At 37.4% G+C, this 25,993-nt stretch overlaps 2 protein-coding genes across 8 annotated transcripts in view; one reads left to right on the top strand and one right to left on the bottom strand.

Annotated features, from left to right (window-relative positions):
- The window catches only part of Cnksr2 (connector enhancer of kinase suppressor of Ras 2), a 223,029-nt gene extending 200,185 nt beyond the window's left edge, over positions 1 to 22,844 (top strand). For 2 of the 7 annotated variants that reach the window (XM_017318507.2, XM_006528861.4), the window contains 2 exons: positions 17,721 to 17,917; positions 20,438 to 22,844. In XM_017318507.2, the coding sequence (XP_017173996.1) occupies positions 17,721 to 17,917; positions 20,438 to 20,653 (413 nt within the window). In that variant the 3' untranslated portion in view covers positions 20,654 to 22,844. Of the gene's footprint in view, positions 1 to 10,200; positions 11,780 to 17,720; positions 17,918 to 20,437 lie in introns of those variants that run through there. The other 5 variants (NM_001310719.1, NM_177751.3, XM_017318508.2 and 2 more) reach the window with 3 other exon arrangements.
- A 369-nt stretch (positions 22,845 to 23,213) lies between these two features.
- Klhl34 (kelch-like 34) lies at positions 23,214 to 25,839 on the bottom strand. The gene has a single exon (NM_001081667.2). It carries the CDS (start codon positions 25,837 to 25,839, stop codon positions 23,905 to 23,907), a length of 1,935 nt encoding a protein of 644 aa, NP_001075136.1. The 3' UTR covers positions 23,214 to 23,904.
- Positions 25,840 to 25,993: the final 154 nt, after the last annotated feature.

Here is a 25,993-nt window from a genome sequence, read left to right as displayed (position 1 = left end):
AAGTGTAAGGAAGTCCACTGCTGATACTCAGAACTACTTTTTGCATATTAAGGTCACTGATATCAGACAAGGTATCTTTAACCAGTTGATAAACTATTTCAGTGGAGTGTGGAGGCACTAAAATGATGAAACTTTTTCCTGTAATGGCAGAATTATTATCGGTAAACACTAGGAGCAATCTGGAATTTTTATGATGTGAAAAAGAATAGTGTTCCCAAGTTTTCCATCATGACGTGTTTCATTGCAGTTAGAAACTTGTTATATTAATATACTTGACCAAACTTTTATTCGGCTTATTGCTTGATTTCTAAAGCCAGAGCTTGTCTTAAATTGAGACTGTCTGACATAATTGTGCATTACCCCCAGTAGCTCATAATTCAGGTGACTGTGTAACCCAATTAAATCAAAGTGCAAGTGACCATTAAGCTTAAGTATTATAGAATAAGAATTCTTACTTTTATGTAAAGATTTAGTTTTATTATATATTTTACACATATGTGTATATATGGGGGAATATGTATATATAAGTGAAGGTGCCCAGATAGAACAAAAGAGGACAATGTATTTCATTTAGCTAGAGTACAGGAGAATGGGAGTCCTCTGATACAGGTGCTGGAAGCCAAATGATATCATCTGGAAGAGTAGTCATTTTAACCACTCTTGACCACTAAGCCATCTCTGTAATCACATTAGTGAACACTTTTTAAGCAATTATCTGTACTATTGCAAAAAATTAAATTCAAAAGAATACTAATTATTATGGTTTTTTAATTATGGCTAATTAAAATATTGGAGTTTTAGAAAAACTGTAATTGAACCAGTGACATAAGAAATCAGATCTTATTAATGATTAAAAACTGATAATGTAGACTTAAAATTATCTGAACCCAATTTTTATAAAAAGCATGTTATACTACGAAAACTGAAAAGTAATGAATGAATAAGTAAATGGCTCAAACATATGAATGAAACTTGACTACTCTGTTACATTTTTTTCTCATAAGAACAACATTTATTTGGGACTGGCTTATAGGTTCATAGGTTCAGCCCATTATCATCAAGGCATGAACATGGCAACATCCAGTCTGGCATGGTAGTTTAGGGGAAAAAAGATGTAAGTAGGTTTATACTATGACATTTAAAGTTCTTATAATAACTAATGCTTATGTTACAATGATACCTATTTTCCTGTTTCATACAGCATTAAAGGGAAAGGAGCCACTCAAAAACTAGTTAAAGGACCAAGTTGCAAATATAGCAATAAGCCTACCCTATCAAGCATTTGCCTATCAACAGCCGCCCCAAGGCAGCAATGTACTTAAGATATTTCCTGTTTTTAATCAGCCTCTGTTAATAAAGAAAGAGCCATTACAGAATATTTATTTGTGAGCTGTATTGATAACTTATTTGCCTTCTATCATTTTATCTATTCCTAATATTAATGACATATAAATAACTTGGCACCATAGTCCATTCAAAGGAAATCCCTATAGTAGTGGTTATATTATTACTTCACATAAGACCTAAGTCATTCTTCCTTGACATAGGAAACCAAAAATAACACTTGTGATTTCAGACTCTTATCTTCCCCAAAATTTCACTTCTGCCATATACTTCACATTTAAGATTTTAAAGCATATTTTCTTACTTCAGTTGAAATTCTACTGAGGTATAATATTCCAAGCAGTACTTTAAGATGGGTATTTAATGTACAACTTGTACCCCATGGCCTTTAATATTGAATGAAAACAGTTTGGTAATTTAATACAATCAAGTAATATTTTTGGAGGCACCCACCCGTGTCCTAAGTCTCTACTCTAGCAAGTACTAGAAAATCAACCTTAAATTGCAAAGTGAATTTATCATCTAATAGAAAAGCAAAAACATTCTAATAGTATAGTATCCCAAGTATTCTTAAAATTGAGCACTTAATAATAATTTAATTTCAGTGAAAGAATGTAAAGAGCTCATTTAGCTCTACCCTGTAACATTTCACACACAGGGCCTCACATTTAAGCTAGATGATTTCACCTCAAAGAAAGAAAATGAAGGATCTTTTTATGTGGTTTGAAAAAATTAAAATTGGAACAAGGGAGATGAGTGTGTACTGGTCTTTGAGACAAACCGAGTCCGGTTTCCAGAACCCACATATTGGGTAGCTCATAACTGCCTGCTCCAGGGAAATCCTTTGACCTCAACAAGCATTGACACTCATGTACACAAACATATACACTAGGACATAATTTTAAAAGTTTAAAATATTGTCAGCAAACATAGATACAGATAAAACAAAAATAATCTAGAGACATTTGGCCTGGGAGTATAGACAAGTAGAACTATGAGAAGAATTGTCTTGGAACTAAATTCTGAAGATCCTAACATGCCATGCCTGAAGGTTTGCATGATCTCTTAAAGAACATAAGGGTTTCAGTAGATACATATAAACATATAATATAATCCAATATACGTATCAGAAAGACCCCTCTTCAGCAAAGTAGATATATTGATAAAGAAGAATAAGTGTGGAGAGGCCATTTAGAAAACTGTTCTAATTATTTAAATTTAAGATCTGCTCCTCCCTCCATTGAACATTACCATTTATCTATGGAGATAAACTAACCTGCTAAAACCAATACCAACAAGTAGGGAATGAGAATTTAACAGTATAATGTATGCTTAGAGCATGCCTCCTAGGGGAATCTGTTAGCTAATATAGCACTCATTAAATAGCCTGCCAGGTAGCAGTAAGTAAGCCGAAGTGAGAAACTTCATGAATGTTAGTATTTGACATTTAAATAATGCCAATAACAAATATATGCACCTATCTCGTGCAGTACTCACTGGTCAGACAAGAGTTTTAAAACATTGAAAAGAGCACATAAGGCACGTGCTTAAGAGTGTGAAGAAGTCTTATCAAGAGAATCCATCACAAATGAGAAATTTTATCCAAGGGAAATGTCTTTAAAAATAAAATGGCAGGGTCTCATTGTATACCATACCCTAGGCCTGAAAAGTCCAGAGATCCTTCTGCCATCACCTTCCAAGTGCTGAAATTGCATATAGTTGCCACCACACAAGACTAGATCTGACATCTTAATGACAATATGGTGTGGGTGTCTGTAACTCACCTTTTTTGGTAAGTTGCTTTAGCAACTCCTGAGGCAAAGTATCAGTTCTTTGGAACTTCAAGGTTTGGCCATACTAAATCTAGACGCTGCATTTGATTTCAGATGGACTTTTTCTATGGGGAGCAATGTAATGTAGTGTATACTTCCCAGGATGACTTTTTTGTCACCATGGTAACCAATCTGCCCACACAGTAAGATCAGTAATCATTGCTAGTATGGCTAAAACTAAAGTCTTGGTTGTCAAGGCCTTCTTTAATTAAAATATATTATTAAAGAAAAGTTGCTACTTATACTTTTGAGATATCTATTGATTTTCCACAAAGGGGAAAATGGGCTCTCTAGTGTTGTACTGAAGATTTACAATAAGGAAGAAAAAAATGTCATCCTGATATATTTTTTTTTTAGCCAGGTTCTGGTTTTATGTCTATTCATGGTGTGTACTCTGCTTAAGTCAATTGCCGAGAAATAATGTCTTACTTTAAACTATTTGACAGCCTTCCTAAATAGTACTAAGCACATGTGATTGATATACTACTTGTTGGTGGTTTGAAGCTACTTTTAATTAAGTTTGAGATTTTCTGAATTGCTTCAAAATCCAAGATTGATGTCTTTTAGATTACTTGTGCCCTTAACCAAATCAAGAGATACATTGTTCTAGAAACTTGATTAGTAGTATTCATGGATTTAAGAAGAGGTTGATGTAATATTTCATAATAAATTTAGATATAACATCATATGTTGATGTCTGATGAAGTAGCTCTTCAAAAATATAAAAACCGGTATGTTTTACAATGTGTTCATATATGTGTATGTGTATATGTGTACATACAGACATTTGTGATAGTAGTATGTATATATGTATCAAAGAACTCTTAAACTGTAGTCCTATGTGTGTTTTTATATTTATATATATAATAATGATGCTAATAACATAAACACATAGACACATAAAATAAATAAGACCACTGTCATGGAGTTCTTTGGTAAACTGCTCCATAGCTATCATTGGTTTGCTTTTCCCTTACCCCACAAAGTAATCAAACCAACTGGTAATGAAGTTTTAAATGAAATTTGGAAATCCCAAATAACACCCCTTTTTGCATATCCCTATGCAATACAAAATGACTTGAAACAGCCTTTTTCCTTAATAGTTGCCTATTTTTATGCTAGAGAAGGCAGCATAGTCTTTTATAAATAAAATCTAATGCATAGAAATATTTAAATCAGTGAAATACAGAGTTCTTGTTTTTTGAAATGTATTACATGCAACCCCATAAACCACTATAAAATTGATTAATTTACAGACAAGAAACAAATGTACTAAGATTAAATTTCTTTCATGTTTCAATACAAATTACATTTTAAGTTTAGGAGAACCTTCTGACATTTCAAATTTTTGAATTTTATAAAAGGAACTCTCACCTTAGTTAAGCTCATGTATGAGTCCACTTTTCTGTAATTATCCTGATGAGTGTAAAATTCAACATGTGATAATAAATGTTAAACACAGGCATGGCAGCCTCAAACAATAGCTCTAAAGCCATTCATATGTTTACCTAAGAACACTGAGAGTCTGCATCTTTGTAACATTTAAGTAAACTTTAATTTTCTTTATAAGAGCAGTTCTATACAATATTGTTCAGAAGGAGAAATGAAACTCATATATAATGTAATATTTTAAATGGAATACTCCCCATAGGTTGCTAGACTCTGTACTTTTCTATCCCAAATACTAGATGAGTTTACTGGTATAAAATCTAATAACCATTCATTTTTAAGACAGATAAAATTGAATATGAATACTCATTAACTCAGGTTTTTAATTAAGATGAACAGTTGTGCTAATTGGTTTCATCCATGGTACATTTCTTATCTCTACAGTTTCGCAGTGATTTTTACCACATAGTTTCATGGAAAGGACATAATACATATCACTAAAATAGAATTTCAATGTTGAATCGTGAAACTATTTAAACAAAGGAGCTTTATGATATAATAATTATAGATTAGAATATAAAAAGTATATGAAAATGTTACATTAGCTATATAACAGATTTGAAGTAAAGAAAAATATTAGTGAAAAGTGACATGTTCTTGAATTTTCTGCTTGTTCTTGGCACTTGCTTTGCTGGAGAAGATATTTTTGATGGTCCTGAAACTCAATTGGCAGTGCCCCCAAAGCAGCTGATCTCCTTGCCAGAGTTGTTAATGAGTAAATGATCCCAAATGTCAGACTGGCATGCCAAGGAGGTTATTAATAAAGCATTAACATTTAGAAGTTATTGAAAAGGGAAAATCAATATTGCTATGTTTTAAGAATTCCTCTCTCAAAAACAGTAAGCAAAAACTCATTCCTAAGTTCTACAATCAAGGCAGCATGTAGTTTGAGAGGAAGTAATCTTTAGATTTTAAGAGTATGAAAAACTGCTTTTCTTACTCTCCTACAATATTTTCACTGCTGCCCCCCCACCACCTGTTATGTTCTTGTTGAAAATAAGTTCAATTTCAGCAACTTTCAGATTAAGTGCCCCCCTCCCCCTGCAGCCCTTTGCTTTCCTAGAATGACATGATGCTGGAGCTGACACTGAATGACATTATTTAAAAATAATAGTGCTCTTACCATATGGCAGAACTTTGAGGATAGTTTAAAATTCAGTATGAGAATAAGCATAGAGTAGAGTCGGGCTGAGAAGGTAGCTCAGAGGTAGACTGCACATTTACCATTCATGAGACTCTGGATACAGTCCTTGTGCCACAGAGGTGAAGGAGAGCCCAAAGAAATAGCTATAGGGTATATCTATTAGATAGTACTTGGAAAGATACTGCTGTTGAGTTAGAAAAGACAAACATATTCCTTTATTTTTAAACTATGTTTTGAATAATTACCAAGTTCAGCCACTGACTGCCACTAATGAAGATGGGCAGGAAAGCTATGCTTTCCACAGCTTCAACATTTACTATATAAAGTTCAAGTTATCTCATCAGCAAATTGGTCAAAGAACATAAAAAGAAGACATATAACATTTTACTTCAGTACCCCATCTCCCCAGTTAACTTAGCTGTTATCCTACTGCAATTTCTTGGAGAAACCAAGTCAAGTGCGATGGTCATATTCAGTAGCTTCTGAGATGAAAATGTAATCAGGACTTTAAAGACATTTTTACCACCTGATCATTTAAGTGGACTGAAGTTCAGGTCAAGAAAAACTTCATTTCAAAGTACTTATGAGGTCTTAAAAAGAAGTATCATAGTAGGACTGGAACTATTAAATGAAATGATTTAGAAACAAACTTAAGCCAGGTGGCAGTAGCTTTTATCCCTGAGGCAGAGACAGGTGGATCTCTGAGTTTGTGGCCAACCTGGTCTACAGAGCAAGTTCCAGGACAGCCAGGACAAATAAATAAATAAATAAATAGGAACAAACAAACAAACTTAAATATTGATAATTCCAGTTTTTTCACTTTGGCAAAGCCATACATGTTGACACATAAAGTGTGGAGTGACTCATGTATTCACCAGACTTTCAGTTCTCATCACTAAGTTATTTCACACCAAACATCACATTATCTAATTACTTCCTTTTGATAGAAACATAAAGTCACTATAAAGTTTAAATCTCTAACATTTAAAATATACATTATTCTTCTCTAGAAAGTATCGAGGAAGTTTTGCTTTCCATGTAGTGGGTTCGTCACTCACAATTTAGCCACTATGCTACTTTAGCGATTCCAGCAGAAACTAAAGACTTTATTTTAAAATAAGTATTCATTAATTATGAAAATCTCTCCATTACTCAAATGAAGTATCTAAAAATAGTAATAGATGATAATGGAGGAATCACATTTATGGTTATTTATTTATTTATTCTTCTCTTATATATTACTTCTAACGTCAGTTTCCCTTCCCTCCTCTCCTCCCAGTCTCTCCCGAATCTACCTTCTCCCCCAGATCCACTCTTCCTCTGTTTCCCTTCAAAAAAGGGGCAGGCCTCCTAAGAATATCCATCAAACATGGCATAACAAGTTACAGTAAGTCTAGGCACATAGCCTATTAAGGCTAGACTAGACAGCTGAGTAAGAGGAAAAGAGTCCCAAAAGCAAGCAAAAATGTCAGAAACAGCCCCCACTCCCTGTTAGGAGTCTCATAAAACACCAAGCAACACAACTATAACATATATGCAGAGGGCTCAGGTCAGACCTAAACTGGCTCCCTGATTCTCGCTTCAGTCTCTATGAGCCCCTATGATCCCTGGTTAGTTGATAATGTGTTCTATGTTCTCAGACCACAATGTTTCTCAGTGTCAAAGTTAGACTTATAGGGTAGTCTCACTCTGAAGTGGGTCTTTTTATGTTTGAGATGATGTTACGCTTGTAGGTGAGGCACACACCTTTAGCCCTTTGTGCCTTTACCTGTTGAACTGGATGGCCAGTGCTTTTAGTTTACATCCATAATGCACATATCTAACCATACAATTGGTTCAATTGGGCTGAGTCTAGGAGTATCTTTGTAGTTGTTCTATTTGCCTCAAAAATAAATAGAAATTATTTTACTCGACATAAATTTCAGATGGCTCCACAGACCCTGGACAGCAAGGAAACAGCTAACTCTCCTAAGACTGGACCAACGCCGGCCATGCCCATTCCTCTAGGTTCCCCAGAGACAAGTCGCCCCAATGCCAGCATGAAGCAGCCAGATATCACAATGACCCTATTCCTGCTTCACTATCACCTCTTTCTAATTTTTTTCTTTTTTAACTAAACCAAAATGGGGGAATGTTGATATTCTGTCTAAACTCCACCCCCACAGTTCCTGACAGCAGCCAGGTATGTTCCTCCCCACAGTTATCTGGCAACAGCCAGGTAGGCTTGGCCCACTATAAAAGGGGCTGCTTTACCCCCTCCTCCTTGTTCTCTTGCCTCTTGCCCCCTTGCTCCCCCTTTCTACCCATTCCCTCCCCCCCAATGTGGCCATGGCCGGCCTCTGCTTCTCTACTCTCTCCTTGTCTCTGCTTTCCCCTGCCTCTGCTCCCCTCTTGACTCCCTTCCCCTACTCTATACTATAAAAAAAAATCTTAGCAATTGAGAATTTATTCAATAAGCTTATCAAGACCTTTTTCGTTTTTCATAATTTCAGGAGACCCAGATATGTCCAACACCTTCTTCAGCAAAAATCTTGAACTTGACTTAGCTGAGCGATAGTGTTCCACTGATGGAAGGACTGCAATTAAATGCTAATAACATCTCCCCCTCAAGGCCCATGACTTAGAAACTACTTGTATTTATAGGGTAGCCATTGATATTAGTTCAACCAATTCTACCCATCTGGTACCCTGTGCCAGTCCAACTGTCCTAAAGTAGATCTCAAACTGCAGTGAGTAGAAAAGACATCACTTGTGTAAACTGCAAATTCCAGCATTCCATACTCTGAAATCCTGATCCAGTAGGTGAGAAGCACCACCTAGAAATGAGTGCTTAATGAACTCCTCCATCCTTAAGAGTCTCTAGTCAGTGGTGGGTACCACAAATAGTTGGGGAGATAGATACCTTTCCTTAGGGAGTTACTTTCTTTTATGCTAATATTAACAGACTGGTAATGAGCTCCTACCATTGTGAAATAGTGCTTCTCCCCCATAATCTTTTCTAAACTAGGGAGATATTTTTCAGTGTCTTGTATAAAATCCAGTAATCTCATAGAAACAATATTGCATAATTAACCCCATTTGATTACTAGGGTTCTAGTTAAGTTTAGTATGAAGTAAATGTGCATTAGGGGATAGCCTAGGAATGAAATATCCATGGAATATTATTTCTACAAGGAAATGATGAATGTGTCCAAAACTTAGAAAATAATTATATAGAAAATTCAGGACAGTTTAAATTGAGATATGACTTTATACTCCAGGTTAGATTGCCTCTGATTTTTCGAGCTTGAAAGCCCATACCAGACAATACTTATTAAACAGTGATAGGACCTAGAAATAGGTTTCCAGCATTATAATCTTTTAAATGATGAGGTATTACATGTTATTTCACTTGACCTACATAGAAAAATTACTTAGTTCTCATCTCCCTTTCTGCACATAGTGTGATGTGATAAATAATTGCTTCTTCTGGTTATTGAAATATACTCTTTCATTTTCTATATATCAGTTATTTCCCCTTTGCATTTTCTATAGGATGTAGCAATAGACAGAATGCTTTCTCTAATCTTTCTCTCCCTTTGTTCTGGGTATATATCTAAATACATTGACACGATGCAGCAGATAAAATTCGACCTTATGTTACAGATGACAAACATTGCTAATATGTGCCTGCTGACATTTGAATTCCTGAAGATACGAAATAAAAATGAACAAAAAGAGAGACTAGATTATATCTGAACTTGTCCTCACTTTTCCCATCATTCAAAAACATTATTCTCTTCCAGTTTCTAAACTCCTTGGTGTGTGGCTAAGGCACAGATATAAAATCATCTTTTTGTCATGCTTATTGTTGTAGCTTTTCATTTCTTTTCACTTTGTGTCATTTACTGTGTTGCCTCCTCATCAGAATAGTACTAGCTAGGCTACTTCCTCTGAGTCAAGACAGTAGCGTTTGTGTGAAGGTAATAAGACAGCATTCTGGTCAAAGACCAGAAAACCCTTCTTCATACTTTCTGACTGAGTGAAAAGGAGGAAACATTTAGAAATACATTTGGATTTTTTAAAAAGACTGATGGTTTTGCATCTGTGTGGAGAATAGCCAACTTTTCTGATTCAAACCATAGATGTGTGTGTATGTGTGTGCAAGTTAGAGGTGGGAAAAGATTTGTCTGTTTGTTATTGTATATGATTGGAAGCTTGGCATTCCAAACAAACTAAATCAAAATTGGTCCCATTTATGACCAAGTAGACTTGCATGCCAACAGAAAGACATTATAGTATTAAAACCATATGCAATTCTAGACATATTTTTTTCTAGTTTCTCTTCATGGGTACTGCATGATGGTATTTCTAATACAAATACTGATGTGCTTTGGAATAATGGCACTCGCAGGTCTTTCATCATATTGTATCACTGCTTTATTATATTAGGCTAATACACTGCGAGAGTTGGTAGAACCTCTCCATGCCAAATCGGATCCACTTCTGTTGGCACTCAACCCATTGGAATCACAGATTGATAAGCTAATGTTTAGAGAATTTAGATGGAAGAGAGGTGGCACGGCGCAGACTCAACATCAACCTCTTGCAAGCAACTAAAATGGCCTCGTCCTTGATGTTTATAACAGAAAACAGACTTGTAAAAAGCTTAGATCATCAAGTGTTGTGGATTTGGGGCCTCCATAAAGGGATATTAAGAGGGGCAGGCCACTCTTAAGAAGAATTCGAGCTTTCGACAGTGGGACTAGCATAAGATCAAAACCAATCAAGATGGAACACGGTAGCCGAAAACTGCCCTTTTTATGGGAGAACAGAGGGTAAAAGGGTCTTGCGTGGGGAAGGGCTCTGTGGCGACACCTCAGTTGTGTTCTCCTGACATCAGGAAGAGAGGGATCAGCACCAATAATTTAATTTATTTATTTAATAATTTATCTGTTTAATGGACTCTTAACGGTTAAGGCAAAGCAGCGGAAGCAGATTCTGTGTTAAGTGTATTTGCATTTTTAAAATTTGACATGCTGTATTGTACTAAATTAAGTGTAATCTATTAAGGCAAGGTGTACACACCCTGCGCTGAAACTCACTATGTTTATTCTATTATTAAAGCATATTCAGGTGTAAGGCAGACTGCTTTCAGTGACACGAATGAAGGAAATTGCTCATGCCAGGCTTTATTAGATTCCTCAGTGAAAACTCCTAACTTTCTCCTTTTCCTTGGCACTTACATAGAAGTGATGTTGCCTCATAAGCTGGAATGAGCTATTCTTTTTCTGTAGAATATTCCAATCTATAGGCTGTGGTTTTCCATATTTGAAAAAGTATTTTGTCTGGATGTCTTTCAAACTAGCTTCAGATATTATTTAATAATACTATGTAACTGGGCCCCCTGTGGCTCAATATTGCTTATTTTTCTTCTGTGGTAGATGTGAAATTTCCTTTAGTTGGGTAAGATACACTGTAATGATTTTAATGCTAATTAATGGATATTTCATACTGTGCGGTGAAAAAGTAATTTAATATTGTATTATGAAATGTTTTTCTTCCTGTTGCTGCAGTGTGTGGTATTGCATAATATGAATACCTGTAAAAATATAAATTGCTTAAAAATAAAAATATTACCAGTTGGTACCAGATCTTTTTAGAAAGCTAAATAATTTGCTAAGTATGCTTGATAGCAAATATCTTTCTAATGAAAAAAATCTATGCTTATTTCTCACAAATGAAATTTGTGTTGTGAATAAAAATCACATTGATCTGCCTTAGAACTGCCTCTGTTCTCCAAACATTTTCATGTGTTTTAAGGATAACTAAAGAATGGTAGTTCTTGGTATATAGAAATAAGTCATATTTATTTTATTGGCATTTAATATTAATGAAATTCTATTGGATCATGCTCCCTGTTTAAATCCTAGTAAAACTTTATGATCTGGAGAATTTTAGGGGGGTCCCTCAATGAGTGTGGTGACTATGTATTAATTTTCAAATAAAATCCCTTAGTTTGGCTTTGAAACTGTCCCTATTATAAATTTCTGCCTTAGACTTCCACTTTTATTGGTTACATTTTCTAAATTCTGTGGGTAAATCTGAATTCTGTCAATCATTTCTGTGTTTGCCTCTCAAAGAACCCTCCTTTCTTAGAGCTTAGGAAAGCAGTGCTAGGGAGGCCAGTGTTCTGTCATTTGAACTCTTCATCACTAGAAAAAAAAATTTTTTTAAATCTATCGTATCCTGAACAGACAACCACTGTCATATAGTTCTTACTAAACTACTGAATATGGCAGAAGTACTCAGAAAAAAACAGGTGTAGAATAAACATTAGCTTTAAGTATTTCCATCACGGCCTTATGGAAGTAAGCTTTACCGTTGTAAAAGAATTGACAGTTATAGCCACTGGACACACTTAATTTATAAGTACAGGATTTACCTGATCTAAAAAGAATAGAAAACTGTATCAATGTAGATATATCCAATTGCTTGGTCCTCTTTAAAGAAAGGGATTTTACTTGTTAAAATTAATTTTTTTTCCTTCTGAGAAACAGTTGCCTTAATGGTAATGTTTAAGTGTTATTTTGCCTAAAAGAGAATACATGGTTTTTAATTATTAAATAACTAATTGGCTGCAAAGGAAAAAACTAAAAGCTAACTTGTAAAATCTTTTCTAATACAACAAGCTGCCTTCCCCTCCTCCCTAGTTCTACAAAATTAGATATAGCAAGTTGTTTAATATAAAGGCCTGGATTGAAATAGCTAGTGTTTTAAACTATAAAACAATTCGAGTTATAGTACTAACCTTAGGTTATTTAATCACCTTTAATATAAAACTTACAAAGATAGTAAATCCACTAAAAGTTTGTCACCTTACACATAAAGAAATTGTTCTCCGTGACAAGATAGTAAATCAGTATTCATAAAAATAGTCCTGTGGTCTCGATGCAAATGACAATTGCCCTTTGGGACAAAAATAGTGTCCCACATACTTGATATGATTAGCCCAGAAGCCTCAAAGTGCTTTCTGGTTGTATAAGAACAACTGCCACTCAGAACTGACTGGTGACTAATAGTACTATGTCTAGCCTTCTCTATCATCTGTACTTTAACCTTTCCCAACCTTCTGTGCTCATTACACAGCTGTGTTGTAGAAAAAACAACTGTTTCCACGGGGACATCATTGTCCAGTTTTTAAAAGAATATAATTCTCTTCCCAAACAAGTACCAAGAATCCATTCCCCATTGTTGTTTGCAGAGTCCAATTGATGTATTTCTTGGTTTTGTTTTCATCTTTTACTCTGCTTTAACAATGCCATTGCAGTGGCAGGGAAATCAGAAGACAAGAGTGAGGTTTTATTGTCTTTAGTTTCTACCAAAGAAACATGAACAGTAATCACACAGTCACCTAATGGGAATCTTCTTTGAAGTGTGTTATTAATAAAGTAAACTATCACTCCATTTGAATTTGTTGAGAGCCTTTGAAGCATTATGGTAGATAGACAATGGAAAATGCAGATGTCAGTAACACAAATTCCCCTTATAGAAGTCACAGTTATAGATGTTTGAAGGAGAATCTATTAACATACAGGAAGAAAATAATTAGATTTTCTCCTTGAGCTTTATATCTCATCTTTTTCAGTTTGTTTCTGAATATTTATAGCATATATGGATAGACTACTAAATGTGTTTGAATTATGAACAACACAAGTGTTTTAGCCTATAAGGGTGAACAGTTGAAAAAATGTTTACAAACCACTGCACCTAAATGCATAGAATTCACTAACTGAAAATTTTGGAGCAATTGAGGAATACATTCTAATCTGCTCAAGACATCGCAACAACCTGGTATTTTTTATTAGCTAATCTTTTATTTGAGCTTTTCTTTATTTTGTTTAATGACCTGGTAACCCTATGCAGAGAACCAATGAATTACTATGATGCTCACCGTGTTCCTAGATTCCTAATGTATGAATGATACCAAAGGGGAGTTTTTCCCTCCTGCCAATTCTGACACAGCCAGATATGATCATCTCTTGGCACAGAATGCAAATCGATTACTTCATTTTGACCTTCAAATCCACCAGTCAATGAAATTTCATATAAAAAGGGGAACTTATAAGTGCTCTTTGCTTTACTGGAATGAATTGTTTTTTAATGCGTGATCTAACACAGACCTAATTTTTATGCTACAAATGTAAATATAATTTGGGGAAAGTTTTATTCCTTCATAGTTCCAGCTTTCATGAATAAATTAGACGCCAATTAAAATGTCATTTCAGCAATGCTACACATCCTCGGTGGGAATCACAGAAGGTTCCTATATATGTCCTTCTATTTGAATGTGCTACACTTTGCCAATTTTCAGAAACATTCCCTCAAATTGCAAACGAGCTGGTTTTTAGCCAGTGTTCCAATGGCTGAACTGCCACACTGAAAAAAAAAACAGTTGAGAAGCAGGCCTCACCAAGTGTTTGCCTCATCTTCCAAGGCAAGCTTCTTCTAAAAGAAGAAAAAGCAAAGTTTGAGAAGAGAGAGGACCCTGAAGGGAAATGTGAAGGAGACGAAGAGGAAGAGGGCAAAGAGAGAAGAAAATAAAGGTGCTTTCATGTTTGCGGTTGCAACAGTAGCCCTGTAGACTTAATTGAGATTCATCTGGGAAAAATCAAGAAAACCAATTGAAAACTAAAAAAGAAAATAAAGGTCTGTTTTTGTCTTTAATGTTGAGTTCTGTGTTGTTTTGACTGTTGAACACAGTGAATCAGATTTATAATATGACTCAGCCCCTCACTCCCTTCTTTTGAAAATAAAAGGACTCTTTGTGTAGTCTTAGAATGTTATATCATTGGTGACATTTTGTGGTAGCCTGGCTTCTCAGTCCCTCGTCCTTGCTCATTCCACTACTGTGTCTTGTGAAGTGTTGCATATGTGTATGGTGTATAGAGGACTAAGTGGGGACTTTCTTATCTCTGATAGGAGCCACACCATCCAACTACTACTTCAAAATGTTTCCATGTTCTGTGTCATTGTGATTCCTTGTTCAGACGTGCTGCCCAGCTAGACCTATGCTTGGCTTTTTGTACAACTGTCAAACCAAATACCTTGTAGAATTATGTTGTCTTTTGGTTGGATGCTTTTTGCCTCAAATAATGTTAAGAAGGGGCCAGGGGAGAGGCTTTTTGTTTTTATATAGTTATTTATATTTTTATATTTAATCTTTGCTTAGTCTTCTTAAAGTAAAACTTCACTGATATTGTATAAAATTAAAGCTTCTGCAGTAGTCCACGATATTAAAAGTTAAGGTAAAGGGGTTGGGTTGAGATGTAGTTCAATGATAGAATGTTTGCCTAGTATTTACAAGACCCTTCATTTGATCCCCAGCAGTGAAATGGGAGACAGAGACACAAAGAAATAGAGAAAGAGAACAGGCTAGATCAAACTGTAACAAGATATATATGCCCTACAGTATTAGGTAATATGAGAAAGATTTCTCTTTAAAAATTCACTGTGTGAAAATAAGTCTACCCTCCTTAAATTGTAAATCTATAATTTAGATCCTTTTTTTCTTTCACCTCCTTTCTAGAACTGAAAAAGTAATAGTACATTATGCCACCTGATACCTTAACTACTATAATTCCTATCTGTTAGGCTTCTTACTGGTACCCAAACCCCTACTTTCAGAAATTGCATCTGTCTCTACATGCAATCTTGCCCTGAAGCAAATGGAATAATTATTAAATAATTTCCCAGTGCCCTTTCCTGAATTATGATTTTATAAAATTGAATTATTCTGTTCAAATGTGTCTTTATTTGTACAACTCCATTTAGTGACCATAAGTGACTATTTTTTGTGCCTTTCTTCTTCCTAGGCATCCTCATTTGAAGTTCTCCATAATGGATCTATCTTGCTTGTAACTTGAAAATCCACTCTTTTCATAGGCTTGCATCCACCCATCCATCAAACTCCTCTATGTGCTGAAAACTGTTCATGGATGAAACAGAGCATTTTTTAAAGATTTTATTTAAATGAATTTTCCTATTTTAAGAGAGAGATGTTTAGGCATTAGAACTCATTCTAGAACACACTGATAGCATGTGCTGACAGATGAGAAGGGGTTTTCTAGTGAAAACAAATGACCATAACTATTCTCAGTTAAATACAGAATTTAAACAAAACAACTTTTTAATCCTAAAGGTGAATCCTTAAAAATTAAGGTGTTATTTTAGACTTTGGGGGCAGTTTTAGCTGTATTCTTTTAAAACATGTTTAGAGCATCCTTAGCATAACCCAAGGGGTGGAGGTCATACTTGACACAAATCATGGGTATAACTTGTCACCCCCTTAAGTGTTCTATCTCTGACATTCATCTTCTTTGCCAGATTATGAGCATACAGAAATATTTCTGTGTAGTTCAACTTAGTAAAGTCGTACAGTCTGTTTATAGTTTGTATCCCATTGAAAACCTTTTCTGTGGAAAGCACAGTAATTTCTATTAAAAATTGCATGCAAAGCATGCAATAAATGCTTAGAATGATGCATTTTGAAGGAGTCTCACATTAACTGGTACCTCTAATTAAATGCACACTAAATAATTAAGTTCTAATTTCCCCATTTATATAAGATTATGGCCTTGAGCAAAGACCTCCCCTGATATAAATTGAAGATTTCTTAGTATCATGTGAAGATCAAATGAAATCACGTATGTTAGACATTTACCCTACTGTCTGGCACAAGTTAATGTTCATTAGTGTTGTCGTTAATTAGGGAATCTACTTTTAAAACTATATCTGAAAGCTTAATATTGCATGATCGATGGTGGAATGAATAATGTTCTATATTTATGCCTTGGACTAGTTTAAGAAGTATTCCTCAAATAAGACCCTTGCTACCCAAAGAAGAATCCAGTTCATTTTTATCACTATATTTATGACAAACAAACAGATATGTTTCTAATTGATTTAACATCATTATTCATACAATTTTAAAGTAAAATAAGACCTTCATTTGATCATCTAGATCAAAAATCCATACTTGTAACTGTCTTAATTTTCCTCAAAAATATTGAAGTGAAATATTTTCTTAACAATTTTTAAATGTTATCAATTCTGTTCGTACATGTCAGAAGTGTCCTTATATTTGCTTATGAATATATCCATGTGATTCATTTTAATTTAATTTAAAACATTATTATTGCTGAGCATGGTGGCTTATATACCTGTAATCCCAGCACTTGGGAAGCAGAGGCAAAAGGATTACCATGAATTGGAGGCCAGCCTCATGTGTTGCAGGGTACAGCCTGGGCTACATAATGAATTGCAGGCCACCCTAGCCTACACAGTGAGCTCCTGCCTGAAATTCAAAGACATTATTTTTGATAATAACTTCTGATCAGTTCCTGTATTGCTGATGTACTAGGCACTGCTATAGCAGTCGCATGAAATCTAAAAGTCTATTAGATAACTGGACGATCATAATCAAAAATGCCAGCAAATACCATTCCATCTTAGGAAATCTTAAAAAATGGAAATCATTAAGTATTAATTAACCAGGAGAACTCTATTAAATAGCATTTCTGTGTTTAATTGTTGTCTTAAAATACTAAACATTATGAAGCAGAATTTTCATGTTATGTACATGTTATACTTCAGTTCATTGAATTCAAAATATGTGAGTATTTTTCTCTCAAGAGGCTATTTGTTGAATCAAATTCTTAAAATAATTGGCTATCCATAATTATATAATCCCATCTAACTAGAATTTGTGAGGTATTTTGTTTGTTTTGTTTTATTTTTGAGAGATATTTAAGTATTAGACTATTTTCCTAATCATTCATTAGACTATATTTCAGACAATCCAATTTTTAGAGTTTTCAAACTGCAGAAATAATGTGTATTAAACTGCATATCTGTCTCTTTCCCTCTCTTCTCCTCATCCTTTACCCCACTCCCACTCCTCTGTCTCTCAGATGAAAACAGGGAAGAAAAATTAGGAGACTCCTTGCAAGATTTATACAGGGCACTGGAGGAAGCCAGTCTGTCACCACTAGGAGAACATCGCATTTCAACCAAGATGGAATACAAACTATCATTCATAAAACGGTGTAATGATCCTGTGATGAATGAGAAACTGCACAGGCTGAGAATTCTTAAAAGCACTTTAAAGGTAAGCTATGGAACAAACATATAAATTCCTTTGGGGTGATTTATTCTTGGACTGAAACTAGATTTCCAGATACTACAGGCTGAGTGGAACAAAACAGGGAGCTATGGGGAGGGAAGGGCAGCTAGGAAGAACGCGCAGCACGGTGATTGCAAAGGAATCCGGTCAGGTCTTCATTGAAATTACTAAGACACCGACTAAACATTACATGACTTAGTCTTAGGAGAAATCAGGATGTGGTTAAGACTTCTTTTTAAAAGGGGCAGGGTTGGTGTTACTCCTCAGTTTTTTTGACTTTCTAAGAGACGTTCACCATGTACTACAATTATAAAAGATATTAAAGGCCCTTGGTTTGTATGTTAAATGTTAAAAGCACTTGAAATGTTTTGTGAATGAACTACAACGTGTGGAGTGAAGCTAGAGTCATCATGTTCCATGTAGAAATGGCATAACTGTTGTTCTGTTTGCATCATCAGTTCCTAATGCATACATTACTTTCCCATTATGTACTTCTGTAAGTGCTTAACTCTCTTTTCATTCTTCCTGTGCCATGGCCAGATTGGGTATATAGAGTGGTAAGGACAGGGGAACAGAGAGGCAGAAGTTGAAGGAGGTTGATACAGGAGATTTTCTACTATGAGGATGAGGAAAGGGAGGATAAGACTTATCTTACAAAGCACCCTGGGCAGGTCCTGTATCGCACAAAAAGTGAAAACAAAACCAAAACAAACAAACAAACAAACAAGAACTGTCATACAGAAGGTGGAGCACAGTAATTCCAAAACACAAAACATCAAAAGACTTCTGTGAGAAGTGTTTTGGCATCCTGCTAAAATTGTAGTTTTGGAATAGAGATGAGTGTTAAATAAACGAAAACAATAGAAAAAAAAAACAATGATTCGAAATGTCTTCAGGTAATAACAACAAAGTATTTGGTGTCAGTTATGTGCAGATGCTATCTGAAGCCATGGGACTATTAAAGGACTGGTAGCTAATGCTACAAGTCTACAAGGGGGGAAGCTACAATAGCCATAAGAGTAATTCTGTTGATCCATTCTAGTTGAAAGATATCCTTGGCTTTCTAACTTACTTTGTGCCTTCTTTTGTTGAAACATTTTCATATAACTTATTGTGATCCTGCTTTTCATCTTTTCCAACTCTTGCCAGATACTCCCCACCCAACTCCACACCATTTCTCTCTGTTAAAAGCAAAGAAACAAGAAACACACAAACTCACAGAAACACAAAATCTGAAACGAAAATATATAAGCAAAAGAAAATAAGACAAAAAACGTCAAAACAAAGCAATATGAGACAGTCTGCAGAAATACCGTGTTTATTTTTTGTCCCTCACCTCTTTGCCATATGTGAATATCTTAAATACCTGCTTCTTGTGTTTCCTCCCTCCCCCTTTCTCCTCTTCTTTTCCCTTACAGTCCTACTTCCTCCTCTTCTTCTCTCTTTTCCTGTCTTATATGCTCAGTAAATACCCTACAATATTTTTGTCCTATGACAATGAAATGCCACTGTAAATGTTGAGTTCAAGAAGGATCCTAATATGTCATGCTGTTAGACTCTTCTGGTCTTCTAGGATAAAGAAAACACTAAAAAGAAAATCCCTTGATGGTTAAAAAATGATGGGGAGCTACAGAGCCCTGTCCTTTGGGACCTAGAAAAGTAATAGGTTATAAAATCTTCCTTTACAGAAGAATAACTAAATGCACCCAAGAATAGCTCTCAGATCCCACCATAGGCAACTGCCAGCATCATCACTCTCATACCCATTTCATATCTTGTCTCCTCACTGGCCAGAAGCGCTTCTTATACGGGTTGTTGTCTTCTTTCCCTCCTGTTTCTGGCAGAACATTTCCAAGATTCTCTTAGCCCTTTGTTAGATCCATAAAAGAAAAGAATGGTTTTCTCAAAGTCTCTTAACCCTTTTTCTATTTTACCTTCAACAGAAGAAATTCTCTTCTTCTACAGTTGATAGTTGTGCTTCTGAGAGTCATACCAAAGTGATGCTTAGTCATCAGGTGAATCGCAGCCGCCAGTGTGAAGGGAAAGGCTTTGTTCATTCTAGGGCCCGTGTGCTATGGGATGGGATTCTTAATGGTCACAGGGCAAGTATTCTGTATTTGCAATAACAGGGGTCCTGTTTTCTGTCACTGGAGCATGAGGAGTTAGCCATGAAGGAGAGGCGGGACAAGTTCCAGAGTAACTGAAGAGATAGACGGTGGTAAATACACTTGTTGGCGATGGTAGAACATTAACAGAAACAGATAGAGATCAGCTTCTCTTTGAGTGTTTAAGGAAGGGTGTTGAAGAAATGAGAGACTTTGAAGGTTGAGGAATCTTACAGGTTGGGGGAGGTTTTCTTAAACCATGAAGGTCTGCATAATCAGAGATGGCAAACGAACGACAAATCTGTTTCTTAGAGGCGTCTGAATGTATTGGCACTTGTTTTAAATTTTGATAAAATTTAATCCCTCCCCATTTTAACTATTGAATTCTTTTGCTTTTCAGGCCAGAGAAGGGGAAGTAGCCATTATTGATAAAGTCCTAGACAATCCAGACTTGACTTCTAAAGAATTCCAACAATGGAAGCAGATGTACCTCGACCTTTTCTTGGATATCTGTCAAAGCACCACCTCAAATGACCCACTAAGTATCTCTTCTGAAGTAGATGTTCTCACTTCCTCTCTAACACACACTCACTCATACATTGAGACACATGTGTAAGTGCACTCGGCCTCGAGGTCACCTAGTACCTGACGGTACTCTGAATCAGTGGATAAGGTAGTTTTTTTTATCAGTGTGTTGGATACTTGACAAGCTCTACTTTAATGTTACCAAACTATATGAAACAAAGCATACATGGTCACATTGCCACTGTCTTTAAAGAGCATTTGTATGTTTTATATGCAGTCAGTGCTCAGCTTATGTTACCATATGCAGAATCAACTATCTTTAATGACTTAAATTAACTTTTGCAGACAATTCTGAAAACAGATGATCTTCAAGTAGAAAAACTACAAAAAGGCAGTTTTCTATCTGAGGTCATCTCTTCTCCCTTTAAGTTCATTTTATATATAATGAAACTTCAACCGTAAATCACAATTTTTTCAGGTGCAGACATCCTTGTGGGTGGGAAAGAATTTAAACCTTTTTATATTTATTAAAATGTTCTAAGAATTTTCTTAAACATTGCACAAAGTTTAATGCTGTAGTTTTATTTTTATGAAATGTAGGTGCGTATAAAAGAGTTAAGCAAACTAGAAGAGCATGAACATACGAAAAGTTCAGGTCTAATATCTGTCTTAAGAGTCTATTAACTTGTGCCGACTGGTTAAGGGAGGCACGATTGCAAACCCATGCGAGCACTGCGCGGCGTATCAGGGCAAAGCTTTGTGAGATGCTTTTGTAACTGAGACCAAAATTGAACATAGAGCTGCTTTATTTTCTTGCTTTAAATCTTCCTTTATTTTTGTAGTGATGAAATGCTGATTGTGTACAGAAGAATTTAAGAATGGATTTTTTAAAACAGACTTAACTCACCCAGAAAGGCAGCTAACAGCTACACACACACACACACACACACACACACACACACACACACACACTTTCAGCCCAAACTCGTGTTTTTTGAACTCTTAAAAGACAAGGTATACACTGAAATGAGTCCATTTTCCAGGCATTTTGCAATTTTCCCTTGGTCTGTAACTAAACTTCTGTAATTATACATCAGGCAAGGGAGTAAAATGCATTTAGTCGTGGCAGATAGAAGTTGCAGTAGAGAAAATAATGTTGAAAAACCTTAATGGGTTTCTCTACTAAGGAGCAGAGGATGGCAGTCATTCAGGGAGTTATTACATTGAGTGGCCTGAGATCAAACACTTAGAGGTTTTTCCTAGAATCCTGAACTGTTTATAGGTGGAGTCTATGAAAAAGTCCTCTTGACATATTGCCATTTTTATGTGTCTAGTTTTGGAAAGTGACCACAGCATGAAAGTGACTTGCTGCTTTTTAGTGTGTGGCTGCATAATATACAAGTCACAATTTGCTGTTTTTTCAGGAGGGATAGATCCTCCTTTACTATTCTATATCCTGAAATCTACTTCTGATCAGCTTTATCCTGTTGCCTGTACAGCTCAGTGAATGTATTTACATCTCTAAGAGTTCAGATATATGCCAGTGAATATTTTTGCTGTAGAGAAGAAAGTAAAAACTACACAGCGGGATCTTTTTCTTTGCTTTTGAAATCACATTAAATCACTATCGTTTTGCAGACTTTGCACAAGTGTACAGGAGAGTGGCCTTTCTACAGCACATTTTCAGTAATCCTATCTTTAGTCAAAATGGATGAGAAACATGCATTAATGTTTGTATGGAATTGTGGGTCCAGTGTAATATTTTTATCATTTAGAATACCCTATTTGTAAAAACATTTATTTACTGCATGGTTATTGACAAACATTAAATTTGTGGGATTTTGTATATGTAAAAGAAAGAGAGAGAAAGAACAGACAAACAAAACCCCTCTTGTCATAAAATGAAGTGTGCTTGTTACAGTTGTTTAGGCATATTGATGTTCACTAGACCAATGTGGTGTATCTTCACTTAAAACTATTTGTACATGATGGATGCGTCACGTATACAGTGGACAAACAGCCTGCAAACAACAGGCAGTTGGTGGGAAGGCTAGCTCTGTTACTAGTATGCAGCTTCTACTTTTGTAAAGTCAGCTGTTGTTTTACTGGTAAAAAAAAAAATTAAACTAATGAATTTTATAAGACTGGTGAGTTATAAGACTAGCCTAGCATGAAAGAGACCTTTTAACAATATATATCTGTACATTTTATTGCATTAGTTTCAAATCTAGGAGAGAGGCAGCACTGTAAACTGAAGTCAAATAAATCCAGCTCTTAATGAATCCCTGTAAAGCACCGACTTTATTCATGCAAAGGGCTTACCACATTTCTCTGTGACCTAATCATCCAGCCACCCTCACTACCACCACCCCAGTCACAAGTTCTCACTTTGCCACCTCACTGATAGCACTAGCCAGAAGTAACACCTGTTCAGAGCTTACCAAGGTCTCCTCGGAAACCTTGAAACCTCAAGCTATCTTCCCACTGACCTGACCTAACCTTAAAAACTTCACCTACCCATTCCTTTTCTGTGAGCCTTTGGGGAACTAAGAGTGAAACCACCAAAACCAAGCTAATTTTCTTCTTACAAATGTAGTATATTGTGGTTAAGTGAAATATATATAAACTAATAAGCTGCCAGTGTAAAAGCAGATGAGGACAGGACAGAAAAATTAATAACCAAGAGTTGTTCCTCAAAGAAATGCTTTTTCTGGGTTTTGTTTTTCCCTCAGTTCCATGTCAATACGAAACTGTCAAAGCAGAACTATAACCATGGCTCTGCACCATAATTTTTTTTCATTTTTTCTCATTTTTTTCATTTTTTTTACCATTTTTCTCGGTACAACTATTCCATACTGTTTAATGAAGGTGTGTGTATGTGCACACACACACATACACACACACGCCCCTTCACAGTTTCATCAAATACTGTCTACTGGGCCTATTATTACAGCTATTGTAGCCAACAGTTTTCTGTGGTTTGTGTGTAATTAGTTGTACATTGTTTGGGAGACATGAAAATATTCACAGGTACTTGAAAAACACTTTATGGAGAGAAATAAGGTCCTATTTTATTTTCAAATTCCACCTCTAGGCCAGAATGAGTCTGTCTTTCTGAAACCTCTTCAGTTAACTAAAGCTGGCTCATATCTTTGCATTTGACCATTCCTGACTGACATTTGCAGTTGAAGGGGAATAGTTATTCTTTGGCCAAGGCCTTGTTCACCTCCTTACCATTCAGAACTACTCTATAAAAGTCCTCTTAAGGGAACAAAGCAGTGCTCTTCAGGCAAGGTCAAGAACAACTTTCCCTTGGATCCTCTGAAGCCTGGACTCACCTATTCAATCCAACACTAAATCTGGCACCTCTCCAGTCTCTCCCTCCCTTGTCTCCTCCCTACCCTCGGGTAGCTGCAGCACTGCACACTGAAGGCCACTCCATGCCCAGGGCAGCACACAGCCTATATCTTCCCAACGGTCCAGGTCCAGGTCATAGCCCACTACGTTCCGGGTTGGCACCTGGCGTGAGTCCCGCCACTTGAGACCACCCAGCAGCAGCACTGTCTCTTCCACCACAGCAAGTCCATAGCAGAAGCGGTCATAGGGTAGCGACCGCAACCGAGTCCACTGGTCTGTGCAGGGGTCATAGCGTTCAATCTCAGAGAAGGGCTCATATCTCCCCAAAAAGGCAAACACTGCACCTCGCAGCACCACAAGGTAGTGCCCATAGCGAGCTGTGCCCATGGGTGCCCTCTTGCTCCACACTCTCTCTCCGGGGCTAAGGGAGTACATATCCCGGAGGCTACTTGTGCCTCCTTCACCTCTCCCAGCCTTGCCCCCGGAGATGTACACAACACCATGATCCCCGACAGCACCTGCGTGACCATGTACTGCCCGAGGTAGCTGTCCAGCTGCCATCCAGCGGTCCCTGCGAAGGTCATACATCTCCACTGAGGCCAGTGCCTCACCACAGATGCCCAGGCCTCCGACAGCCAGGAGACTCTCACCTACCACACCACACCAGAAGTAGGCCCTTGCTTCTCGCATGGCAGGCACCTGTGTCCAAGTGTGGAAGCGCGGGTCATAACGGTGCACTAAGGCTGTGATTGACCTTGAGCCGGCAGCCAGGGAACTAGATGGGCTGCCAGGAAGGCTCTCCCCTCCAAGGACAAATAGGAAGTTGCCAGTGGTACATACACTGTGGCCTAGCAGTGGTGTGGGCAGCTGTGTCAAGCTGTGCCAGCTGTGGTTATACACGTCGAAGGACACCACATCCTGGGTGAGCTCCCACTCCTTCTCCTCCATCTCTTCCTCCTCCTGTCCCTCCTCTTCCTCTGGTTGAGGTGCAGGGTGCCGATTCTGAACTACCTCTGGTAGGCCCATGATCTCCTCGGTAACCATCTCCCTAGCTCTGAGACCACCAACTAGCAAGATACGGGTCTGGGGACTCCGAACACTAGTCTGTTCTCCCTGCAGAAGCGGCTGGCTGGAGGGTGCTGTATGGTAATTGAGGGCCTGGATGATGAGGCTTTTGATCCTAGTAGGTAATATAAGACCGGAGCCCGAGTATATGCGCCGCAGCACACCAGCAGGCACCAGGCCAAAGCGGATGCATCCAAGCAGTGTTGAACTATGTGCCAGGCGCTGGACCTTGGGTTCCTGCTGCAGCCAGGCTAGTGCCAGGCCCAGCAGCCGCGTCTCAGGCACCCGTGCCACGTCAGGGGCGCCCAGCACAGCTTTCATTGATATAGGATTGAGTTCCAACAGCCCCGAGGGGCCAGTGCCCATCAGTAACAGGCCCCCCAGGTGGCGTACAATACAGCACTCCGCTGCACCTAGGGTGCGGGCCAGGCCAAATCGAGCTGCCACATTGGCAATGAAACAGCAATTCTCTGGGGCAAGCTGGCGTTCCAAGTAGTGGGCACACAGTCCCAAGGCCTCGGTGACTTGCAGGTAGCTGGCAGCCTCCAGAGTGTCCTCCACAGTGTCCATGGAGAGGGGCAGCCAGGCAGTGTAGATGAAGTCCAGCAGGCGCTGTAGGCCGGCCGCTGAAGGCACACGCAGGTGAATTACGCGAGCCCGCGATTCCTGAGTGTGACTCTTGAACAGGGCCCTGAAGTAGTCGCTGGAGCACGCCAGAAGTGACCTGTGTGCTGGGAACTCACTGCCCTCGGCCTCCAGTGTCACGTCGCACAAGAAGCCCTCAGCGCGTAGGGCCTGGTAGCCAGTGAGAAGAGAGCTGCCGTGGGTTTTGCAGTAAGACAGGAAGTAACTCATGATGCCCAAGGCGGGAAGCTGGGATGGAGCCAGCCCAGCGCGGCTGGAGGCATCCCATAACACGGAACCCCCACCTCCGCTGTCCAGCTGCTGAGCCCCTAGCAAAGGCTGATTTTTGCCTGCTCAGCTTAAAACCTAAGGTTCCTTCATCCAG

The sequence above is a fragment of the Mus musculus genome, chromosome X (assembly GCF_000001635.26).
Source record: "Mus musculus strain C57BL/6J chromosome X, GRCm38.p6 C57BL/6J".
NCBI classification, from domain to species: domain Eukaryota; kingdom Metazoa; phylum Chordata; class Mammalia; order Rodentia; family Muridae; genus Mus; species Mus musculus.
This window is presented reverse-complemented; position numbering and strand designations above follow the sequence as displayed.

Bases quoted from the DNA above. Each gene is read 5' to 3' on its own strand.
- Klhl34 (NM_001081667.2), bottom strand. From the start codon at position 25,839: ATGAGTTACTTCCTGTCTTACTGCAAAACCCACGGCAGCTCTCTTCTC.